General features: G+C 44.6%; 1 protein-coding gene across 3 annotated transcripts; it reads left to right on the plus strand.

Annotated features, from left to right (window-relative positions):
- Positions 1-21: 21 nt before the first annotated feature.
- PPIE (peptidylprolyl isomerase E) lies at positions 22-16,931 on the plus strand. 3 transcript variants are annotated; one of them, XM_075996928.1, is made up of 10 exons: positions 22-97; positions 1,096-1,194; positions 2,984-3,027; positions 3,445-3,471; positions 4,623-4,704; positions 5,233-5,333; positions 7,515-7,638; positions 11,272-11,457; positions 15,754-15,896; positions 16,108-16,931. In XM_075996928.1, the coding sequence occupies exons 1-10, from the start codon at positions 28-30 to the stop codon at positions 16,174-16,176; spliced, it is 945 nt and encodes a 314-aa protein (XP_075853043.1). In that variant the 5' UTR covers positions 22-27; the 3' UTR covers positions 16,177-16,931. The 3 variants fall into 3 exon arrangements, with proteins under 3 accessions (XP_075853043.1, XP_012635313.1, XP_012635314.1); XM_012779859.3 differs by having other exon boundaries at positions 27-105; XM_012779860.3 differs by lacking the exon at positions 22-97 and adding an exon at positions 120-300.
- The last annotated feature ends 1,528 nt before the right edge of the window (positions 16,932-18,459 follow it).

An 18,459-nucleotide genomic window follows, 5' to 3' on the forward strand; every position in this document is an offset into this window, starting at 1 on the left:
GAGGCCAGCGGGGGCGGGGATACGGGGATGGGCGGGCCGAGCGCCGGCTTCCGGCGGAAGAGCGCGCGAGCAAGATGGCCACTACCAAGCGTGTGCTGTACGTGGGTGAGCAGGCGCGGGCGCTAGGCGGAGTCTGGGCGAGCCAAGTGCCCGGGTGGGTCGCGGCGGGGACCGGGAAGGCGGCGAGCAGCTGTCAAGGCCGGGTCTTGGGGCTGTATCGCTTTGCCTCAAGCCCGGGACGTAACGATCATTCCGGCTTCCTTCCTAGCCCGCTAAGCTTCAGTAGGGTCTGAATGAGTGGTAGGCGAACATTACGGTCCTCCAGATCCTCGCGCCCATTCATTTTATGGGCATTCACTGCGGCGATGGCTCAGCCACAGTCCCTGCCCTAAAGGGAGGAGTTCCCAGACTAGCCAGAAAAAAAAGTGGGAATAACCTCATTAGCACACTTTGATAAGCGCTGTGGTGGGGATGGACGATGATAACATGGGCCTGGGTGTGGGGAGAAGTGACCCCATCCATCTGGAGAGGTGAGGGCAAACTTTCCGGATACTGTGGCGCTGGAGCTGATGAGCAGGAGTTAACCAGAGCAGAAGCCCACAGGTGTGAAATGGCCTGACACTTGGGGGCAAGTGGCTCATTTTTTGGAAACCCAGGGAATTGGGGAAGCAAAGTGAAAAAAGCTGGAGAGGTGTTAGCCCCAGTTGTAGAAACTGTTAATAAGTTTACACTTTATCCTGAAGGTAGTGGGGAACCTTTTAAGGAATTTAAGGGGAGAAGTGATGAGTTCAAAAATCAGCACTTTCCCAAGGTCATTCTAGTTGGCTTTGTGGAATTGATAGAGGGAAAGAAGACAGAGAGGCCAGTTATGAACCTATTGTCCTAATCCTGGGGCTAGATGAGGGTCTGAAAGAAGGGTGAAGAGAGGCGTGTGGTTCATGCATGGGCAATAGATGAGAGAGGGGAGGTTGTGTACCCAAAGAACTGGATGGAAGGACCCCTTCCCTTCCCTTGGCTAGCATGCAAACCAGGCTGCAGGGACTTCTACAAGAGTATGGAGGATGGTGGCTCAGAAGGCCCTTGTCGTATTTGCAGGTGGGCTGGCAGAGGAGGTGGATGACAAAGTTCTTCATGCTGCTTTTATTCCTTTTGGAGACATCACAGATATTCAGATTCCTTTGGATTATGAAACAGGTGAGTTCTTGGTATCTCTCATGTTTAGAATCCTCCTTCTAAGAAAAGAACTTTTAAAAAAATGAAAGTCACATCACAATTCTAAATGTGCATTCTAAATATGGTTAGTATGCAGTATAAGAAAGTTCAGGTGGTGCCTGGTCGACATCACAGTGATCTTGATGCAGAAGAAATGTTCTGAGGCGATGTGGTTGTTAGCTGTAAATATTTTGCAGAGTCTCTCTATCTCTTGGGTTTGAGATAAGAAATTTTTCAATAGACCAGTAGGAAGATGGATTTTAAACTACATTAACACCTGTTTTTTCAAACTACCTGCTGGGGACTTTATCCCACCTGCTCCCCTCTTAACAACTGTGCTTTTAAATGAGGCAACAGGAAAGCCTGGCCCCACAATGGGGCCTTGGCCTCTTCACAACGGGATGGGTTTTCCTTTAATTCTTATTGCAGTTATAGTTCAGTTTTCTATTTTAGCTTTGTTGTCATTTTTAAGATTGTCATTTTAGGCCCAGCTCTATGATCAGCCTTGCATATGATTGTTAGCAAAGTCTTTAAACTCACTGGGCCTAAGGAATTTTTATTTGCAGAAGCAATGAGGTTATATTGGCTTTCTAAGGGCCCTTCGAGTCTCTGAATTCTATAATTAACACTGTTGTGCTTGGCTTTTCCAGTTAGATCAGCATTTTCCTGAGGTTAAAAACTGAGTATCCTGCCGGGCGTGGTGGCTCACGCCTGTAATCCTAGCACTCTGGGAGGCCGAGGCGGGCAGATTGCTCGAGGTCAGGAGTTCAAAACCAGCCTGAGCAAGACCCCGTCTCTACTAAAAATAGAAAGAAATTAATTGACCAACTAAAAAATATATATACAAAAAATTAGCCGGGCATGGTGGTACATGCCTGTAGTCCCAGCTACTTGGGAGGCTGAGGCAGGAGGATCACTTGAGCCAGGAGATCGAGGTTGCTGTGAGCTAGGCTGACGCCACGGCACTCACTCTAGCCTGGGCAACAAAGTGAGACTCTGTCTCAAAAAACAAACAAACAAACAAAAAAAACCCTGAGTATCCTTCAGGCTTTAGGATTCATGCTTTATGAATGTTGATGCATAAATGTATATTTGGGTGAATAATTGATACGTTAAACGACTTCATTTTTTTAGTTGCCTTGCCAGGTTAAGGTTTAAAGTTTAAGTTTAGTTTTGGTAGAAGAAGGTAATGCTTATTTTAAAGATTAAAAACATAGTTCATGGTCAGGTGCGGTGGCTCACACCTGTAATCCTAGCACTCTGGGAGGCCGAGGTGGGTGGATCGTTTGAGCTCAGGAGTTCGAGACCAGCCTGAGCAAGAGTGAGACCCCGTCTCTCCTAAAAATAGAAAAAAAAAATTATCTGGCCAACTAAAAATATATAGAAAAAATTAGCTGGGCATGGTGGCTCATGCCTGTAGTCCCAGCTACTCGGGAGGCTGAGGCAGAAGAATTGCTTGAGTCCAGGAATTTGAGGTTGCTGTGAGCTAGGCTGACACCATGGCCCTATAGCCTGGGCAACAGAGAGAGACTCTGTCTCAAAAAAAAAAAACAAAAACATAGTTTATTATTTAGCTGTGTCCACTAAAAAATAGTTTATTGCTTAAAATGTTGTTTAAGAAGAATCAAAGAATGAGATTCCTTCTTCCTAAATAGTGATTGGGTAGAATTTCTGGTGTCTGAGTATGGCATGTAACTGATTTTACTTTCTTTGTTCCCGTCCTATTTCTTCCCATTGCCCCACGTGGTAATTCTTTTTTTCCTTTTTGCAGAAAAGCACCGGGGATTTGCTTTTGTTGAATTTGAGTTGGCAGAGGTGAGAAAAGTCTGTGCTGCTTGTGTTTAATCTTTGGTTTGTGTTATTGTTACTGATTACAAAAAAAGTTGTTCTCCATTTGGTTAGGGCCTTGGTCTAATGGGTCCAGACCAGAAGTGGTGTTTGAAAGAAAGTTTCTCTCAGTTAATCGGACAGTAGAATGTGAATAATGTCTCAGACCTCCTGTCAGGCCCTGTTCATTGACAATTCTTGCCTGGCAGCACTGATGATTATTTCTTATGCCTTCAACTAGATGGCAAATTGCTGCACTACCAGCTCTAAAGTCAAGCAAGAAGTGTGAAGTGACATTTTCCTGGATGTTTTTGGTTTTTGTTTTTTACTACTGAATATGTGTTTAGATGCTACAAGAAGCATTCGGCTGCAAGCCTAACCTTATACCTTGTCTTTCCTTGGCAGGATGCTGCAGCAGCTATCGACAACATGGTATGGTGGGAAATCCTCATTCTAACTGAAGTTGCTTTTTGGTGATACACAGGGTCCTTATTCATGTTATTTTTCTAAATCTTCACAATTATTAATACAAGGTTGCATGGGGAAGTAAAAATTGTCAACATGTGAAAATATTCACTGTGAATTAATCACTTGTAAATCCTTTCCCATTTAACAATAATGCAAGTCTTAATCATCCTTGTTGGCCAGTCTCTCACTGGCTGCCCTGTCTCTAGGATAGTAAATTGCAAACACAATGTAAATTGATTGCACAGCGAAACTGCATATTTTGCAAAAGAGGCAGGATTTCGTGAAATGTTAGACTAGTTAACACTTGAGAAATTTAATAAGGAAAGTGGTAGCTGCAAATCACTGATGAGAATGATTTGCATATGCTGGAAATGTCCTTGGGAAAAATAATGACACTCTTCAGTATCTGTACCCTTCTTGAGATCCTTATAATTTTCATGTCTGATATGAAGTGCAAAGATAGCATATCATACTGTTGATAGAATTTTGTTGGAAAAAATACCTCAAACTAATCAGCATCTGTTACATCTCTGTACTACAAATTAGTGCATAGTTAAATGTGATTATTTGTAATAAACTTATTTTCATTATTTTCAGTTTCCTCACACTAAAGTCCAATGCCTTTTTAAATTTTCACTTTTTACCCTGAAATTTTCGTCACTGCCTTAAGTGGATACACATGAAGTGACCTTTTCTGGTACCAGTTATCTCTGGATAATGAGGTTCTCCTTTGTTCTCTGTTACACATTCACCAAATATATTCCTTAGCTGTCAGAAAGAAATCATTTTTCACCATTTCAAAGCTGATCCTTAGTTTCGAAGATGAATTAGGTATTGGGAAACTGCATTATCCTTGTAATTTCAGAGCAGTCTGAACCCAGAGTTACTTTTGGTGGTATAGGTCTTTGTCTGCTGGCATTGCAAGAAAGGAGGTGTGTGATTGGCTCAAGGGAGGAAGTCCCCTGTAAGCCACAGGCTGCTTTGTGGCAGGTACATAGCTTGCTGTCAGGGGCTCAGGGATTAAGGGAGGACAAATGTCCTAGAAGTAAATAAAACGCTGAGTGTCTCTCTTTTAACCTAACAGTTTGAGCAGCTGGATTTTCAATTTTTTTCAGAATGAATCAGAGCTCTTTGGACGGACAATTCGTGTCAATTTGGCCAAACCAATGAGAATTAAAGAAGGCTCTTCCAGACCAGGTGAGTAGGAGCAACTCACAGATTCCCTGTCCTATCCTGCAGTTTGGCCTTAGTTGCTTTTTTATCCCTATTTACTTAGACATAGATGTTAAGTGCTGCTTCCTGGTGGGCAGGGATAAAGAGTGATTCACAATGGCAAGGGCATATGCCACCTTTGTGAGCAAACAAAAAGAATTTGAGTTTCTCAGCAAAGCAAGAGGAACATTCTGTTATGAGAGAAACCCTTTTCACTCCCTTATCTTTATCAGTTTTATCAGCACTCCATTCTTGGGGCTGCCTCTAGTGCTGGAACTGGCAAGGGCTATTCCTTTGCCTCTGGCATAGCTTTTTCCCTTAGCCCTGCTGAGAGGGGACTTCAGGGCTGACATTCCCCGTGGGGACTTCCTTACCCTAGGGAGTTCTCAAAGGGAATCCTCTGGCTGAGAGGACACGACATAGTATCTTCTACTTTGCTGACCAAAGCAGCTACTTTTCAATTTGTGCTGATAGCTTAAATTTATTAACATTTGTTTGGTCCTTTCCTTTCAGTTTGGTCAGATGATGACTGGTTGAAGAAGTTTTCTGGGAAGACTCTTGAAGAGAATAAAGAAGAAGAAGGGTCAGAGCCTCCCAAGGCGGAAACCCAGGAGGTGAGAGTGAAGACTCGAGCTTCCAGAGGACAGGCTGCCCCTTTCCACAGGAGATTGTTTTTTATAAAAGTTGTCGTGGAAATTTGCAAACATATGTATACAAAAGCAGAGAGAGTGAATAATGAACTCTTAGTATTTTGGTGAAGACAGTATTAACAGAATTAAAGAGAAGAGCTTTGGTTCTCTCACCCATTTTGTGTTCTACATGGTGAATGTCTCCACTCTGCCCAGGTACAGATTTGTGATGAGAAGTGAAGGTGCTCCTCTTCACCCCTCTTGATCAGTCGCCTTCCTTCACCAAAGAGTCCAGCACCAGGCTCATGGTCTTCCTATTCCTGTCCTAATACAGGAGAGACAGGACAGGGTAGTGATGCCTTCCCTTCAACCTGTACACCTTAGGAAAGCTCAAGGTTCTACCTAAGAGAACCTGCATTGGCACTTCCTCCTGACTCTTGGCATAGCTCTCTGACCACTGCTTCTCAGTCTTCCCCTCCTCTGGCCACCTGGTTAATGCTGTCATTTTTCTGTATTTCTTTCTTGGCTCACAGCTTCTCTCTTCTCTCTGCCGAAACAGTAGCAGTCATTTTCTGGTTTTCTGCAGCCTCTCATCCACTGTCATTGACTTTCATAGTCTCTGTTTCTAGTCCTGAGCTTCTGAGATTTCTGCCTGCAAGACTCATAGGCAGCTTAAAGTTGTCTAAAATGGATTCCCTCTCCTCTCTGATCCTGTCTTCTTGTGTTCTCAATCTTGGTTAATTTGCTACCATCCATCCACACATTGACCAAAGTGAGAAATTTGGATGCAAAGCAAAATGCATAAAGAGGCTGTCACAGTCAGCAGACTCCCTCTAGATCACCCTAGACCCCTCTTTTAAGGTAGACCCAATACATTTTTCTCTTAATTCTACCTTGAAGCCTGTTCATGCCATTGTCCCAATTTGGTCTCTTGCCTCTCATTCAGATAATTGCAGTAGCTTTCTGGCTAGCCTTCTGACTGTAGTCTTGCTCTCTTCTAGTCTTTCTAAAGCACATGTCCAATCATTAGCTCTCCTGCTCAGAACTTTTCACCAGCTCCCTGTCACCTGATGTCTCCCGACAGGAAGTCCAGGAGGGGCTCTCCCTACACCTGACCCTGCCTGCCTCATCAGTCTCACTTCCCATCTCTCCATGGTGCCATCTTCACTTGGCACTCTGATGAAACCATGCTTTGTATTTCCGTGTGCATCTTGGCTTTTGCACAGGCTACTTAAGTGCTTATTGCCCTTCCTTTTCTAGGCAGTAAATTCTGTGAGGCTAGGGGCCTTGTATTATGCATCATTATTAGTAAAAATGTGAAATGGAGTAATATGATTAAGAGCATGGACTTGGGGGCGATTGGTGATTGAGGTGTAAATTCCAGCTCACCATTTACCACCTTCGTGACCTTAGGCAGGTTACATGTAAGTGCTATGTGAGTTATTTGCTGCTATTACTGTGCTACTGCTATTAGCAGCAAATAGTAGTATTAGTATCCACGGTGTCCAGCATGACACCTCAACACGTTTGTTAAACTCAACCACAAACAATAACATTTGACTTTTCTTGTTGGAGTAAATGTGGCAGTTGTATCAAATGTCTTTATCCTCTGCTTAGTCTTATCTACTTGGAGCACAGGGCAAGGCCCAACCTCCTCCATTGTCTTCTGAACACTTAGGCCCAAGCAAGAGGACTTCCCCCGTGGCTTCCATGTAGCTAGCCTGGAAATATGCAGGGCTGAGCATAGTGGCAGGAGGTGGCGGTATTTGAATGAGTCTGCTTAACTGGGGGTCAGTGGGCTTCAACTGGGGTTTGAAGGTGTTGAGAGTTGTGTATGGTGGACCAGAAAAATACTGTTCTGGGACTGCAGGGGAAGGGGAGGCGAGCTGACATGTCTGAGGGTGAGCTTGCTGAGATAACATACAGTGGGGGCAGGGCCTCAAGTCAGATAGTGCTGGGGTCTCTGGTCACTGGTGTCCAGCTGGGTGCTGTGGCGGTGGCTCCTGCCTCCTGCAGCCCTGTCAGGACCCCAGGCCTTCCCTGTGGACACCTTCCTGCACCTGCTCACTGGAGTTGGGTTATGGGTGTGTGTACAGAGGAATACTTGTGCTCCTGCTTGGGGACTCAGAGAGCTCTTTCTAACCTAGCAGCTTCTTCTGCACCTAGGGAGAGCCTGCTGCAAAAAAGACCAGGTCAAATCCTCAGGTGTACATGGACATCAAGATCGGGAACAAGCCAGCTGGCCGCATCCAAATGCTCCTGCGTTCAGACGTCGTGCCCATGACAGCAGGTGAGCAGGGCTCCGTGGTCAGGACGGCGGGAAACTGGTGGCAAAGCAGTGAACCTTCCCAAGGTTCTTATTGCTTCAGTCCTTATGCCCTTGACATTATTTCTGACCTAAGTTGATTTGAGGCATCTCAGATCCTGGGATCTAGTAACAGATGAGTCAGAGCAGGCATTTTTAAAGCTTTATAAGTGCTGGTTTAATCTTTTTAATAATACTTAAAAAAAATACAAGTAAATGTGGGGAGAAGGAGAAGGGCAAAAACCTACTTGATGGGCACAATGAACACTACTGTGTTTCCCCGAAAATAAGACCTATCCATAAAATAAGCCCTAGCAGGATTTCTAAGCATTTGCATAACGTAAGCCCTACCCTGAAAATAAGACCTAGTGATGGGCGTGGCTACACAGCATATCTGCACAACCCATGCATTTTGTTGTGGAGTGGTCAAGAAGACGAGCAGCCCTTCTCATCTGCCCCATCATGACGGCTACTATCCTAGAGGTGACCAGAAAGGTGCAGGCAGCCCCACCAACAAGGTCGGCTCCCGCTGTCAGGTTCTGGCCATCCTGTGCCTGCTGCAAGCTGAGGCTTTGAGGGGAAAATAATGCATCCCCTGAAAATAAGCCTTGGGTGTCTTCTTGAGGAAGAGTAAGTATAAGACCCTGTCTTATTGTCAGGGAAACACAGTATTCTAGTGACAGGTACACTTATAGCCCTGACTCAAGCCATGCAACAAAAACATTTTTACCTCCTTAATATTTTGAAATAAAAATGAATGAATAAATAAAATAAGTAAATCCTAATAATACTGAAAGCAATACATTGAAAACTTAAGTCTCTTTCCCTTCTCTACATCCAGTCCTGAGCTCTGGAAGTAACTAGGGCTATTTCTTGAGTATTCTTTCTAGTTTTGTTAAATGTTGACTTTTATTTATTCTTTCAATTTAAATTTAAATTCAATTTAAATTTTATTATTATCTAGACATACAATTTAAAGAGTGAATTCACTTTCCCAAATCTTGTTTGGAAAAAACAGCCCCCTAGTGCTATCCCTGTGCCCCACCACCAACACCATTTGCTGCGCCTCAGAGACTGCTGATTTCAACTCTTAGCTCTTTTGGTTTTTTTCTTCCTTGTTTGTAGGTAACAGGTTTATATTTCTGCTTCCTGGTTTTTCCATTTTAGACATTATCTTTTGACTTCTTACTTCCGAAGATATGGAGTTAGTTTTTTATAGTTACCATACTTTTGGTTAGGTCATAGATCATTTTAACAATGTAAAAATTGTGTAACTTCCTTTCATGCATATAATTTAGTTTTGCCTAGAGTTGCTAATTGCCTTGTTTTTACATTTGTGTACTTTTCTACGTAATCTTGATTTTCCCAGATTCTCCTGCTGGTGGCTCTACATCCAGCTGTTGGCCATCTAGGTCAGGGGAGATAGAGGTGAGGCTTAATGTCTCAACATTTAGAATATAAACCAGGCATCCTCAAACTACAGCCCACGGGCCACATGCCGCCTACTGGGGACATAAATATCTGGCCCACCAGGTCTTTTTGTCGCCACTACCTGTCCTGCTTAGCAGCTGACTCGTCCCATGTCCACAGTGCGCACTCTCCAATGGTCTGAGGGATAGTGAACTGGCCCCCTGTTTAAAAAGTTTGAGGACCCCTGATATAAACTTTCACTTAATCTCTATTTGTCATTATGGTACCTCAATCCTCAGGCATGTGTAGGGTAGCCTACTCCAGAGGCCTTCTGCTTTAACCTACCAAAGAGTAGACCTCCAGCTGGCTGCCAGGGTGGTTCAAAAGGGGCAGCCCCCAGCTGCAGAATAAGGGAAAGGATCTGAGGGGTTAACTACTTTCTCAAAGGGGATTTCAACCAGACTTAATGTTTTTAGGATCAACTCCACCCTTGTATGTGAGCTTTTGTAGTGCAAATTGAGTTGCTTCTTGGCTTTTACCAGCTTAGGATTCAGCTTTCTGACATCTGCTATCAGTTATGACTCATCTATTTGTTTTCTAACTTTCAAAAATTGTTTTTGACATTGTCTCTTCTCACCCCCCCCCCACCTGCCCTTTTAAATTTATTTTTTGGCTGTTGCAACCATTTTTAACTGTACATTTGGTGGCATTAATTACATTCCCACTGTCTATTTTCAATTTTTTTAAATCATCCTAAACAAAAACTCTGTACCCATTTTTTTAAATTGCCCTAAACAATAATACCCCATTTTCCTGTAACCCCTCAGCTTCTGGTTACCATGCATCTTTCTGTCTATAAATTGGCCTATTCTAGATTTTTCATGTAAGTGGAATCATACAATAGTCTTTTTTTTATGTCTGGCTTATTTCACTTAGCATAATGTTTTCAAGGTTCATCCATATTGTAGCATGTATCAGTGCTTCATTCCTTTTTATGTGTAAATAACATTTCATTGTATGTATATGTAATATTTTATACTTAAACATTATTTCTACCTTTTGGCTATTGTGAATAATGCTGCCGTGGACATTCGAGTATAAGTGTGTGTTTAAATCCTTGTTTTTGATCCACTGGGGTATATACCTAGGAGTGGAGATGCTTGGTCATACAATAATTCTACACTTAACTTTTTGAGGAACCACCAACATGTTTTCCATAGTAGCTGGACATGGTCTTGCTCTGTCACCTGGGCTAGAGTGTAGTGGCATCATTATAACTCACTGCAACTTCAAATTCCTGGGCTCAAGCAATCCTCCTGCCTCAGCTTCCTGAGTAGCTGGGACTACAGGCATGTGTCACCACACCCAGCTAATTTTTCTATTTTTAGTAGAGACAGGGTCTCACTCTTGCTCAGGCTGGTCTGGAACTTCTGGCCTCAAACAATCCTTCTGCCTTAGCATTCCAAAGTGCTGGGATTATAGGTATGAGCCACCACACATGGCCCAGGGTTTTCTACCACCAATTTAGTGTGGTTTTGGGAGGGAGCAGAGCTAGAATGTGTGTTTTCAATCTTCCTTCTTTAATGCCCCCTTTTTCTAACTGGTAGCTTGTAGTACCCCTCTTTTTTTTTTTTTTGAGACAGAGTCTCACTTTGTTGCCCAGGCTAGAGTGAGTGCCGTGGCGTCAGCCTAGCTCACAGTGACCTCAAACTCCTGGGCTCAAGCAATCCTCCTGCCTCAGCCTCCCAAGTAGCTGGGACTACAGGCATGTGCCACCATGCCCAGCTAATTTTTTCTATATATATATATATATATATACACATATATACACATATATATATATATATATATATATATATATATTAGTTGACCAATTAATTTCTTTCTATTTATAGTAGAGATGGGGTCTCACTCTTGGTCAGGCTGGTTTCAAACTCCTGAGCTCAAACGATCCTCCCATCTCGGCCTCCCAGAGAGCTGGGATTACAGGCGTGAGCCACCGTGCCCGGCCAGTACCCTTCTTTACTGTGCTGAACTGAATCCCCTATAGTCTTTTAAGAGGTCAGCATCACAAAGGTTTATAATGAGCATCTCTTACTTTAAAATGAAAATATAAACATTAAACAAAACACAGTATTTCAGAGGCTTTGTTCATTTGTTTTTTGTTCTGTATTTTGACCTCAGCACTTTTTCCTTTCCCCACCCCAGAGAACTTCCGCTGCCTGTGCACCCATGAAAAGGGCTTCGGCTTCAAGGGGAGCAGCTTCCACCGCATCATACCCCAGTTCATGTGCCAGGGCGGCGATTTCACAAACCACAACGGCACTGGGGGCAAGTCCATCTACGGGAAGAAGTTTGATGATGAAAATTTCATCCTCAAGCACACAGGCCCAGGTAGGAGCCGATAAGTGTGAGGAGTGAGACTAGGCTGGGGTGGAATGGCCGTGCAGGATGGAGGGACGGGCTGTGGTTTTCACTGGAGGGATGGAGTCTACAGGAGACCCAGCTACTGGGCAGAGGAATAGCCTGGGTAGGGTGGACTAGCAGGTTCTGTGGTCTGCCATTGTAAGCTCCCTCTCCTACCCTCAATCCCACTGCTCCCTGCCTCCCTCCTGTCAGACTTACCTGGTAAAATCTCATGGTTGGTTCCCCAGCAGCTAGAGAAAAGCACAAATTTGTACTGAATGGTTCCACCTGAAGTTTATGACTGTAGTTCTTAAGGGGGCCCTGGGCAGCCTGAGCAGAGTTTAGATTTCCCTGGTTGATGCTCAGTCCCGATCAGAGATGAGAGCTGTGTGCCTAAAGCCTCCATATCATCCTCCCCCTCATCTGATGCTTCCACACCTGCATGCTCTGACTTCCCTCCAATTACAGGGATGAGCTGTTTCCCTGAAACCAGCCTCTCCTCATCTTCCCTAGATCCCATCCCTTTCCTCTACTCAGGAACTCGGCTTCTGCGGTTGTCCCCGTCTACCTTGTGTAATCTATTTCCCCTGCTGTGCTACATCAATCCATCAACATAGAAGTATGAGGTATCAATCTTAAGAAAAGTCATCCTTGGCCTCTTGTTCCCCTCCAGCTATTACCCATGCCTCTGGTCCCCTTTTTAGTAAAACTGCTTGAAAAGGGGGCATAGACTTGCCTTTGTTCTCGCTGAGCCCTTCTAGCCCCACTTTGCCCTTAAAACTGCTCTCACCAGAGATGCCCACAGCCTCCATCTATGCTAGTAGCCAGTTTGGGGCCTTCATCTTATCCCACCTCCCAGCAGCATTTCAGACACAAGTAGAATATCCCTTATACGAAATGCCTGGGACCAGATGTGTTTTGGATTTCAGATTTTTTTGGATTTTAGAACATTTACATCATACTTTTGGGGTGGTTAACCACCCCAAATCCAAAACTCTCCAGTGAGCATTTCCTTTGAGCATGTTGTTGACACTCAAAATGTTTCAGATTTTGGAGCATTTTGGATTTTAGATTTCAGATTTTCAGGTTTGGGATGCTCAGTCTGTACTGATCCTGTGCTTCGTGAATCCTCCTCCACCTGGCTGTCAGGACTCCTGCCTGTTCTGGTCTCCTTTTACCTAATTGGCTACTTGGTCAGCCTTTCCTGATTCCTCCCTTTTTTGACCCTTAAGCATCGAAATAGCTCTGAGCTCAGTCTTTTGTTCTCCATAGAAACTTGTTACCCAGTACCCCCTTTTTCTAACTGATAGTTTGTATTAATAGTACCCCTCTTTACTATGCCAAACTGTGAAATGCATAGATGATAAATCCCACCTACCTACGTAATTATTTTAAAAATCATAATAATTCCATAACTAATAGGGAAGACTATCAAAGGAAAGTAAGTTGTAATAAAAGAATACTTGTTTCTGGATGTAAATGTTCCAGCACAGCTATGCCAGAAGACAAAGAGAGTTATACAGATGTGTTCAGATGCAGCAATTAGAAATGCAGGCAGGTATACCCAACTGCAACTTGGGTAATGTGAGCAGTGTTGCTGTTGGTGACATGATTTTGTGAAATGGTAGATAAAGTTGGTTAGATTCCAGATTGAAGAATAACATTCTACTGATGTAGAGTAGTTGCGTTCCTAGAAGATTTCATAAAAAATAAAACAAACCTCCAAAACTTTGAGGTGATATGCAGAATGGAATTCAGTTTTAGGTACAGGTAATTATAAACACATTTTTCACCTATACTAATGTCTGGCAGGACATTTGAAACACCAAGAGGATATGGGACAATTCTTCATTGTGCAAGACACTGCAGATCATCTAGCATTCCAGGTTCCCACCCACTAAATGCCAGTAGCACCCCACAATATATCTGGTAATAAGAATATCTGATAATAAGAAACACATTCAGTGCTTGGGTGCAGTGGCACACACTTGTAGGCCCAGCTACTTGGCAGGCTGAGGGAGAATGATTAATTGAGCCAGGAAATTTGAGGCTATGGTGAGTGTACTATGATCATGCCTTCGAATATCCACCGCATCCCAGCCTGGGCAACATAGCCAGACCCCATCTATAACAAATAACAACAAAAAAAAACCCACATTCAGATTTCCAGAGGTTCCAGACTCCTGCCCAACTGCCTGCCTGTTGTCTTTGCTGGATACCCCATGAGCATCTCAAACTTCACATGTCCAAAACAATTCTTGCCTTCTCCTCCAAACTCTTCCTCTCCCTCTTATCTGTTTTAGTAAATGACACCACCATCCACTTAGCTGCTTGGTTGGAAACTTAGGAGTCAGCCTTGACTCCTCTCCTGTGTCACCATATGTCCAGTCATCTCCGGTGCACACACATACACACACATACATTCCCTTACATGACTGCCTCTTGCTTCCATTCCGCACACAAAAGTCTGTGTCACTGGGCTTCACTATGTCATAGCTGTCATAGCACAATTACCTTTTGAATGACTCTTTTTCCACCTACTTTTAGGACTATGTCTTGCTTATTAGTGTTCTCAAGGCTTAACAGGGGCCTGGTTTCAAAGTAGACTATTTGTTTTTTTTCTTTTTTCTTTCTTTTTTTTAAAATTTTTTTTATTTTTTTATTTTATTTATTTATTTATTTTTTTTCCCCACCCTCCCTGTTGTCCCAGGGAGGGGCCCCTCCTCCTCCCGCTCCCTGCCTGCCTCCCGGCCCCCATCGTAGGCCTCTGCCCAGGGTTTTTTTTTTTTTTTTTTTTTTTTCTTTTCCCGGTTTCTGTTTTATCTTTGTTTTTTTTTGTTTATTTGTGTGTTTTTTTTAGGTTTATGGAATATCGTTTAAAAATTTTAATCACAGAATTAATTCTACAACAACTTGTGACTTTTTATCCTAGGCTGAGAACAATGTATTTTCTCTTGATGTGAATTTTATTTTATTGATTCCAAAGTATACATTTCTAAATGAATAGGGTGAGCAACACACTTCCGTGGGGCCTCTGTCAGTGGATAGGTGTCCGGGAGGGTCCTCCTGCAGCTTGTTGTGGTAGCTCAACATTTAGGAGAGGCAAATCATTCATTTCCCTAATGATCATAGATGAGTCTGCTGAATTTTTTATGATGTCCTAGAAACATATAAAACACCCTTCCTACTTAACATAGCCGACCACAAAATTTCTCCCAGGAAAAACTGTTTAACATCATGAATTTCACAGTGTAATAGGGGGAATGGTCTAGAGAGAGGGGAAAAAAAATAAAGGACAGAAACATTTTGTGTCCTTTTAAAACTCCACCCCCCCCCCACCCCCTGATGTTGGAAATTTGTAGTCTGGCCTCTATCCCCAAGAGGAGTTCAATCTTTTCTTAAAACTCCAGAGCGGTCCCCAGCCCCACAGGCCTTGTTTTTGGCCCAGCTGAGACCCTATTTATTTATTTTTGAGACAGAGTCTTGCTTTGTTGCCCAGGCTAGAGTGAGTGCCGTGGCATCAGCCTAGCTCACAGCAACCTCAAACTCCTGGGCTCAAGCGATCCTGCTGCCTCAGCCTCCTGAGTAGCTGGGACTATAGGCATGTGCCACCATGCCCAGCTAATTTTTTCTATATGTATTAGTTGGCCAATTAATTTCTTTCTATTTATAGTAGAGATGGGGTCTCGCTCTTGTCAGGCTAGTTTCGAACTCCTGACCTCAAGCAATCTGCCCGCTTTGGCCTCCCAGAGTGCTAGGATTACAGGCGTGAGCCACCGCGCCCAGCCTCTTTCTTTTTTTTTTTTTAAGATAGTCTCACTCTGTCACCCAGGCTGGAGTACAGTGGCACAATCATAGCTCACAGCCTCCCAGCTCAAGCAATCTTCCTGCCTCAGCCTCCCAAGTAGCTGGGATTACAGGCATGAGCCACCACACCTGGCTAATTTTTTAACTTTTTTGTAGAGACAGGGTCTTACTGTGTTGCCCAGCCTAGTCTTGAACTCCTGGCCTCAAACAGTCTTCCTGCCTCAGCCTCCCAAAGTGCTGAAATTACAGGCATGAGCCAATGAAAGAACAAACCAGTATAAAATGATTGAAATAACCTCGCTCATCCCATTTCACTGACTATTAATTGAATGAAAGATAAATGGCTGTATCTGCATGATCTGTGAGCATCCCATAGTCTGAGCCTGCCTGGCTGAAGGGCTGCCAACACTGCACAGATGTCCTTTAAGGGTTGGTTGCTAGGGGTGGGGGAGCTGACATGGTCATACTCTCCCCCAGGCCTACTCTCCATGGCCAACTCTGGCCCAAACACCAATGGCTCTCAGTTCTTCCTGACATGTGACAAGACAGATTGGCTAGATGGCAAGCACGTGGTGTTTGGCGAGGTCACTGACGGCCTGGATGTCTTGCGGCAGATTGAGGTATGTGGTTGGGAACAGGCCGCCGCCTCACCTGGGTGCACAGCCTGTGGAGGGTGAGCCTGGACAGGGCGCTCTGCGACCTGGGAGATGGGACCAGGCTGTTTCCAGGAGGAGGGGCTGCTGCCACCCAGGTTCCAGGGTGGGCGTGGGTGTCCTAAGCCACTCTTTATTCTCCCCATTGACTCCCCTGACTTCTCTTCTGCCCACAAAGGCCCAGGGCAGCAAGGACGGGAAGCCAAAGCAGAAGGTGATCATCGCGGACTGCGGGGAGTTTGTGTGAGAGGCCTGCTCTTGCTCCTGTGCACCCAGGAGGGAGCTGCCAGCCTTAGCTGTCTGAAGCAGGCAGCGTTTGTGGCATGAGCCCTTCCTCAGGGTCAGCTTGGAGCAGCTCATCTGCCAGTACAGCCTGGACTTTTCCCAAGAGTGGCTGTGGGCCCCAGAGCCATGGGCAGGCTATACGTGGCTACCGGCTTTTCCCAGCATTTGCTGCTGGGTCTGTCCTGGGCTTTTGAACATTGTCTTTGCTAAAATAAATCCTAGTTCTTTTGTACTGCTGCCTCCAGCTATTAATAGTTCCCGGGAATTGCCAGAGATAGTCTCTCTGTGGCTAAGCTGTCCTCCTGAGGCAAGCTGGCAAGTGGGTAGGGCGTAGCCTCTTCCCCATAGCTTTCATTTCCTCCCTTGGGCCAGTCCCCTTAGATGCCAAATGATGTATCTTCATTCAGATACCCGTGTCAGACCACATCAGGATAATGGAAATCAAAGATAGTGGGAAAGCCTGGTCTGCTGCTGCCTCTGCTCCTAAACTCAGCTGCCAGTCTTATAGCCAGCAAGTATACTGATCAGTTTCAATGATTCATTTATTTATTTGTTCCCCTTCGTTCTATGGATTTTTTAAATGATATTTTATAACTCAAAGTGCCTTCTCTCTACAAGGTACTATGCTTGTCAGGAGACAGGAGGTCAGCAAACTACATGGGCCTAATCTAGCCCACTGCCTGTTTTTGTGAATAAAGTTTTATTGTAACACAGCCACATCCATTTGTTTATGTATTTTCTATGGCTGGTTTCTCACTACCTCAGCGGAGTTGAGTAGTTGGCAACAGAGGCCGTGTGGTCCTGTGTTAGAGTTCTCCAGAGAAACAGAACTGACAGGATGTGTATAGAGACAGATTTATTTTAAGGGATTAGCTCACATGGTCGTGGGGGCTGGCAAGCCTGACATCTACATGACAGACCAGCAGGCTAGAAAAAAATTGATGTTGCAGCTCAAGTCCAAAGGCAATTTGGAGACAGAATTTCTTCCTTTGGTGACCTCAGTCTTTTTTCTTTTTGGGCTTTCCACCGATTGGGTGAGGCCTGCCCACATTAGAGAGGGTAGAGGGTAATGTATTTACTCTATTGACTGACTTTTTTTTTTTTTTTTTTTTTGAGACAGAGTCTCACTCAGTCACCCTGGCTAGAGAGCCATGGCGTCAGCCTAGCTCACAGCAACCTCAAACTCCTGAGCTCAAGTGATCCTCCTGTCTCAGCCTCCTGAGTAGCTGGGACTATAGGTGAGCACCACCATGCCTGGCTAATTTTTTCTGTTTTTAGTAGAGATGGGGTCTTGCTTTTGTTCAGGCTTGTCTTGAACTCCTGAGTTTAAGTGATCCTCCCACCTCGGCTTCCCAGAGTGCTAGGATTACAGGGGTAAGCCACCATGCCCAGCCCTGACTTACGTATTAATCCATCTAAAAAATACCTTCATGGCAACATGTAGAGCATTTGACCAAAAGCTGCATACCATGGCCTAGCCAAGTTGACACATAAAATTAACCACCACAGTCTTAAAGCCCAAATATTTACATATTTACAATCTGAGCCTTTATGGAAAAAGTTTGCCAACTACTGAACAGAACAAATGGCCCCATCCCCTGCTGAGCTCACAGTCTGGCCCTCCTGTGTGCAGCCACTGCTTGGAGCTCGAGCCAGGCTGGCTTCTCCCTCTTCCCCTCCAGAGGCTGGTCGGCCAGGTGGCTTTAAAGAATCCCTCATCTGCTGAAGGCTCTAAGCAGGGACTGAGCTCTGGAGTCCTGGTGTCCCCACTGGACACCTCCCTGTGGGTTGGGTTACTCAGACCATTTCAAATCCACTAGGCTGGGCTTTCACATCTTGAGTTGAGTTCTAGACGTGTCAGGAGAGGCCTGTATGGCCCCATGACCCAGATAGGTCTTGTCGAGGGATGGTGGCATTTTAGCCTTACTTCTGGCTACCATGTGCCAACTGGACTTTCTGAGCTCCTGCTGCAGTTGGCTGTTTCTGACTCCACGGGGCTGGGGTGTACCACATAGTTCCGCCTAACCTCTGTGGAGCTCACAAAAGAGAACCTCAAAGCGCAGAGTCATAGTGCAAACTGGCCATCAGAGATCAGTCACAAGTGTTAAGGCATACATCTGTGAAGCTGGAGACAATAGCACTGACCTATGGCTTGTACAGGAACCAAGAGAGGCTGTGTCTGAGGAGCTTAGCACAACCAGCCTCCCACAAGAGGATGGACTCCTGTGACCACCTTGTCACTTTC

The sequence above is a fragment of the Microcebus murinus genome, chromosome 2 (assembly GCF_040939455.1).
Source record: "Microcebus murinus isolate Inina chromosome 2, M.murinus_Inina_mat1.0, whole genome shotgun sequence".
In the NCBI taxonomy this organism is placed as follows: domain Eukaryota; kingdom Metazoa; phylum Chordata; class Mammalia; order Primates; family Cheirogaleidae; genus Microcebus; species Microcebus murinus.

Excerpts from the sequence above, each read along its gene's own strand:
- PPIE (XM_075996928.1), top strand. The coding sequence starts at position 28 with ATGGGCGGGCCGAGCGCCGGCTTCCGGCGGAAGAGCGCGCGAGCAAGA. Across the intron at positions 7,639-11,271 it reads CGTCGTGCCCATGACAGCAG|AGAACTTCCGCTGCCTGTGC; the intron begins GTGAGCAGGGCT and ends TCCCCACCCCAG. Across the intron at positions 11,458-15,753 it reads CCTCAAGCACACAGGCCCAG|GCCTACTCTCCATGGCCAAC; the intron begins GTAGGAGCCGAT and ends ACTCTCCCCCAG.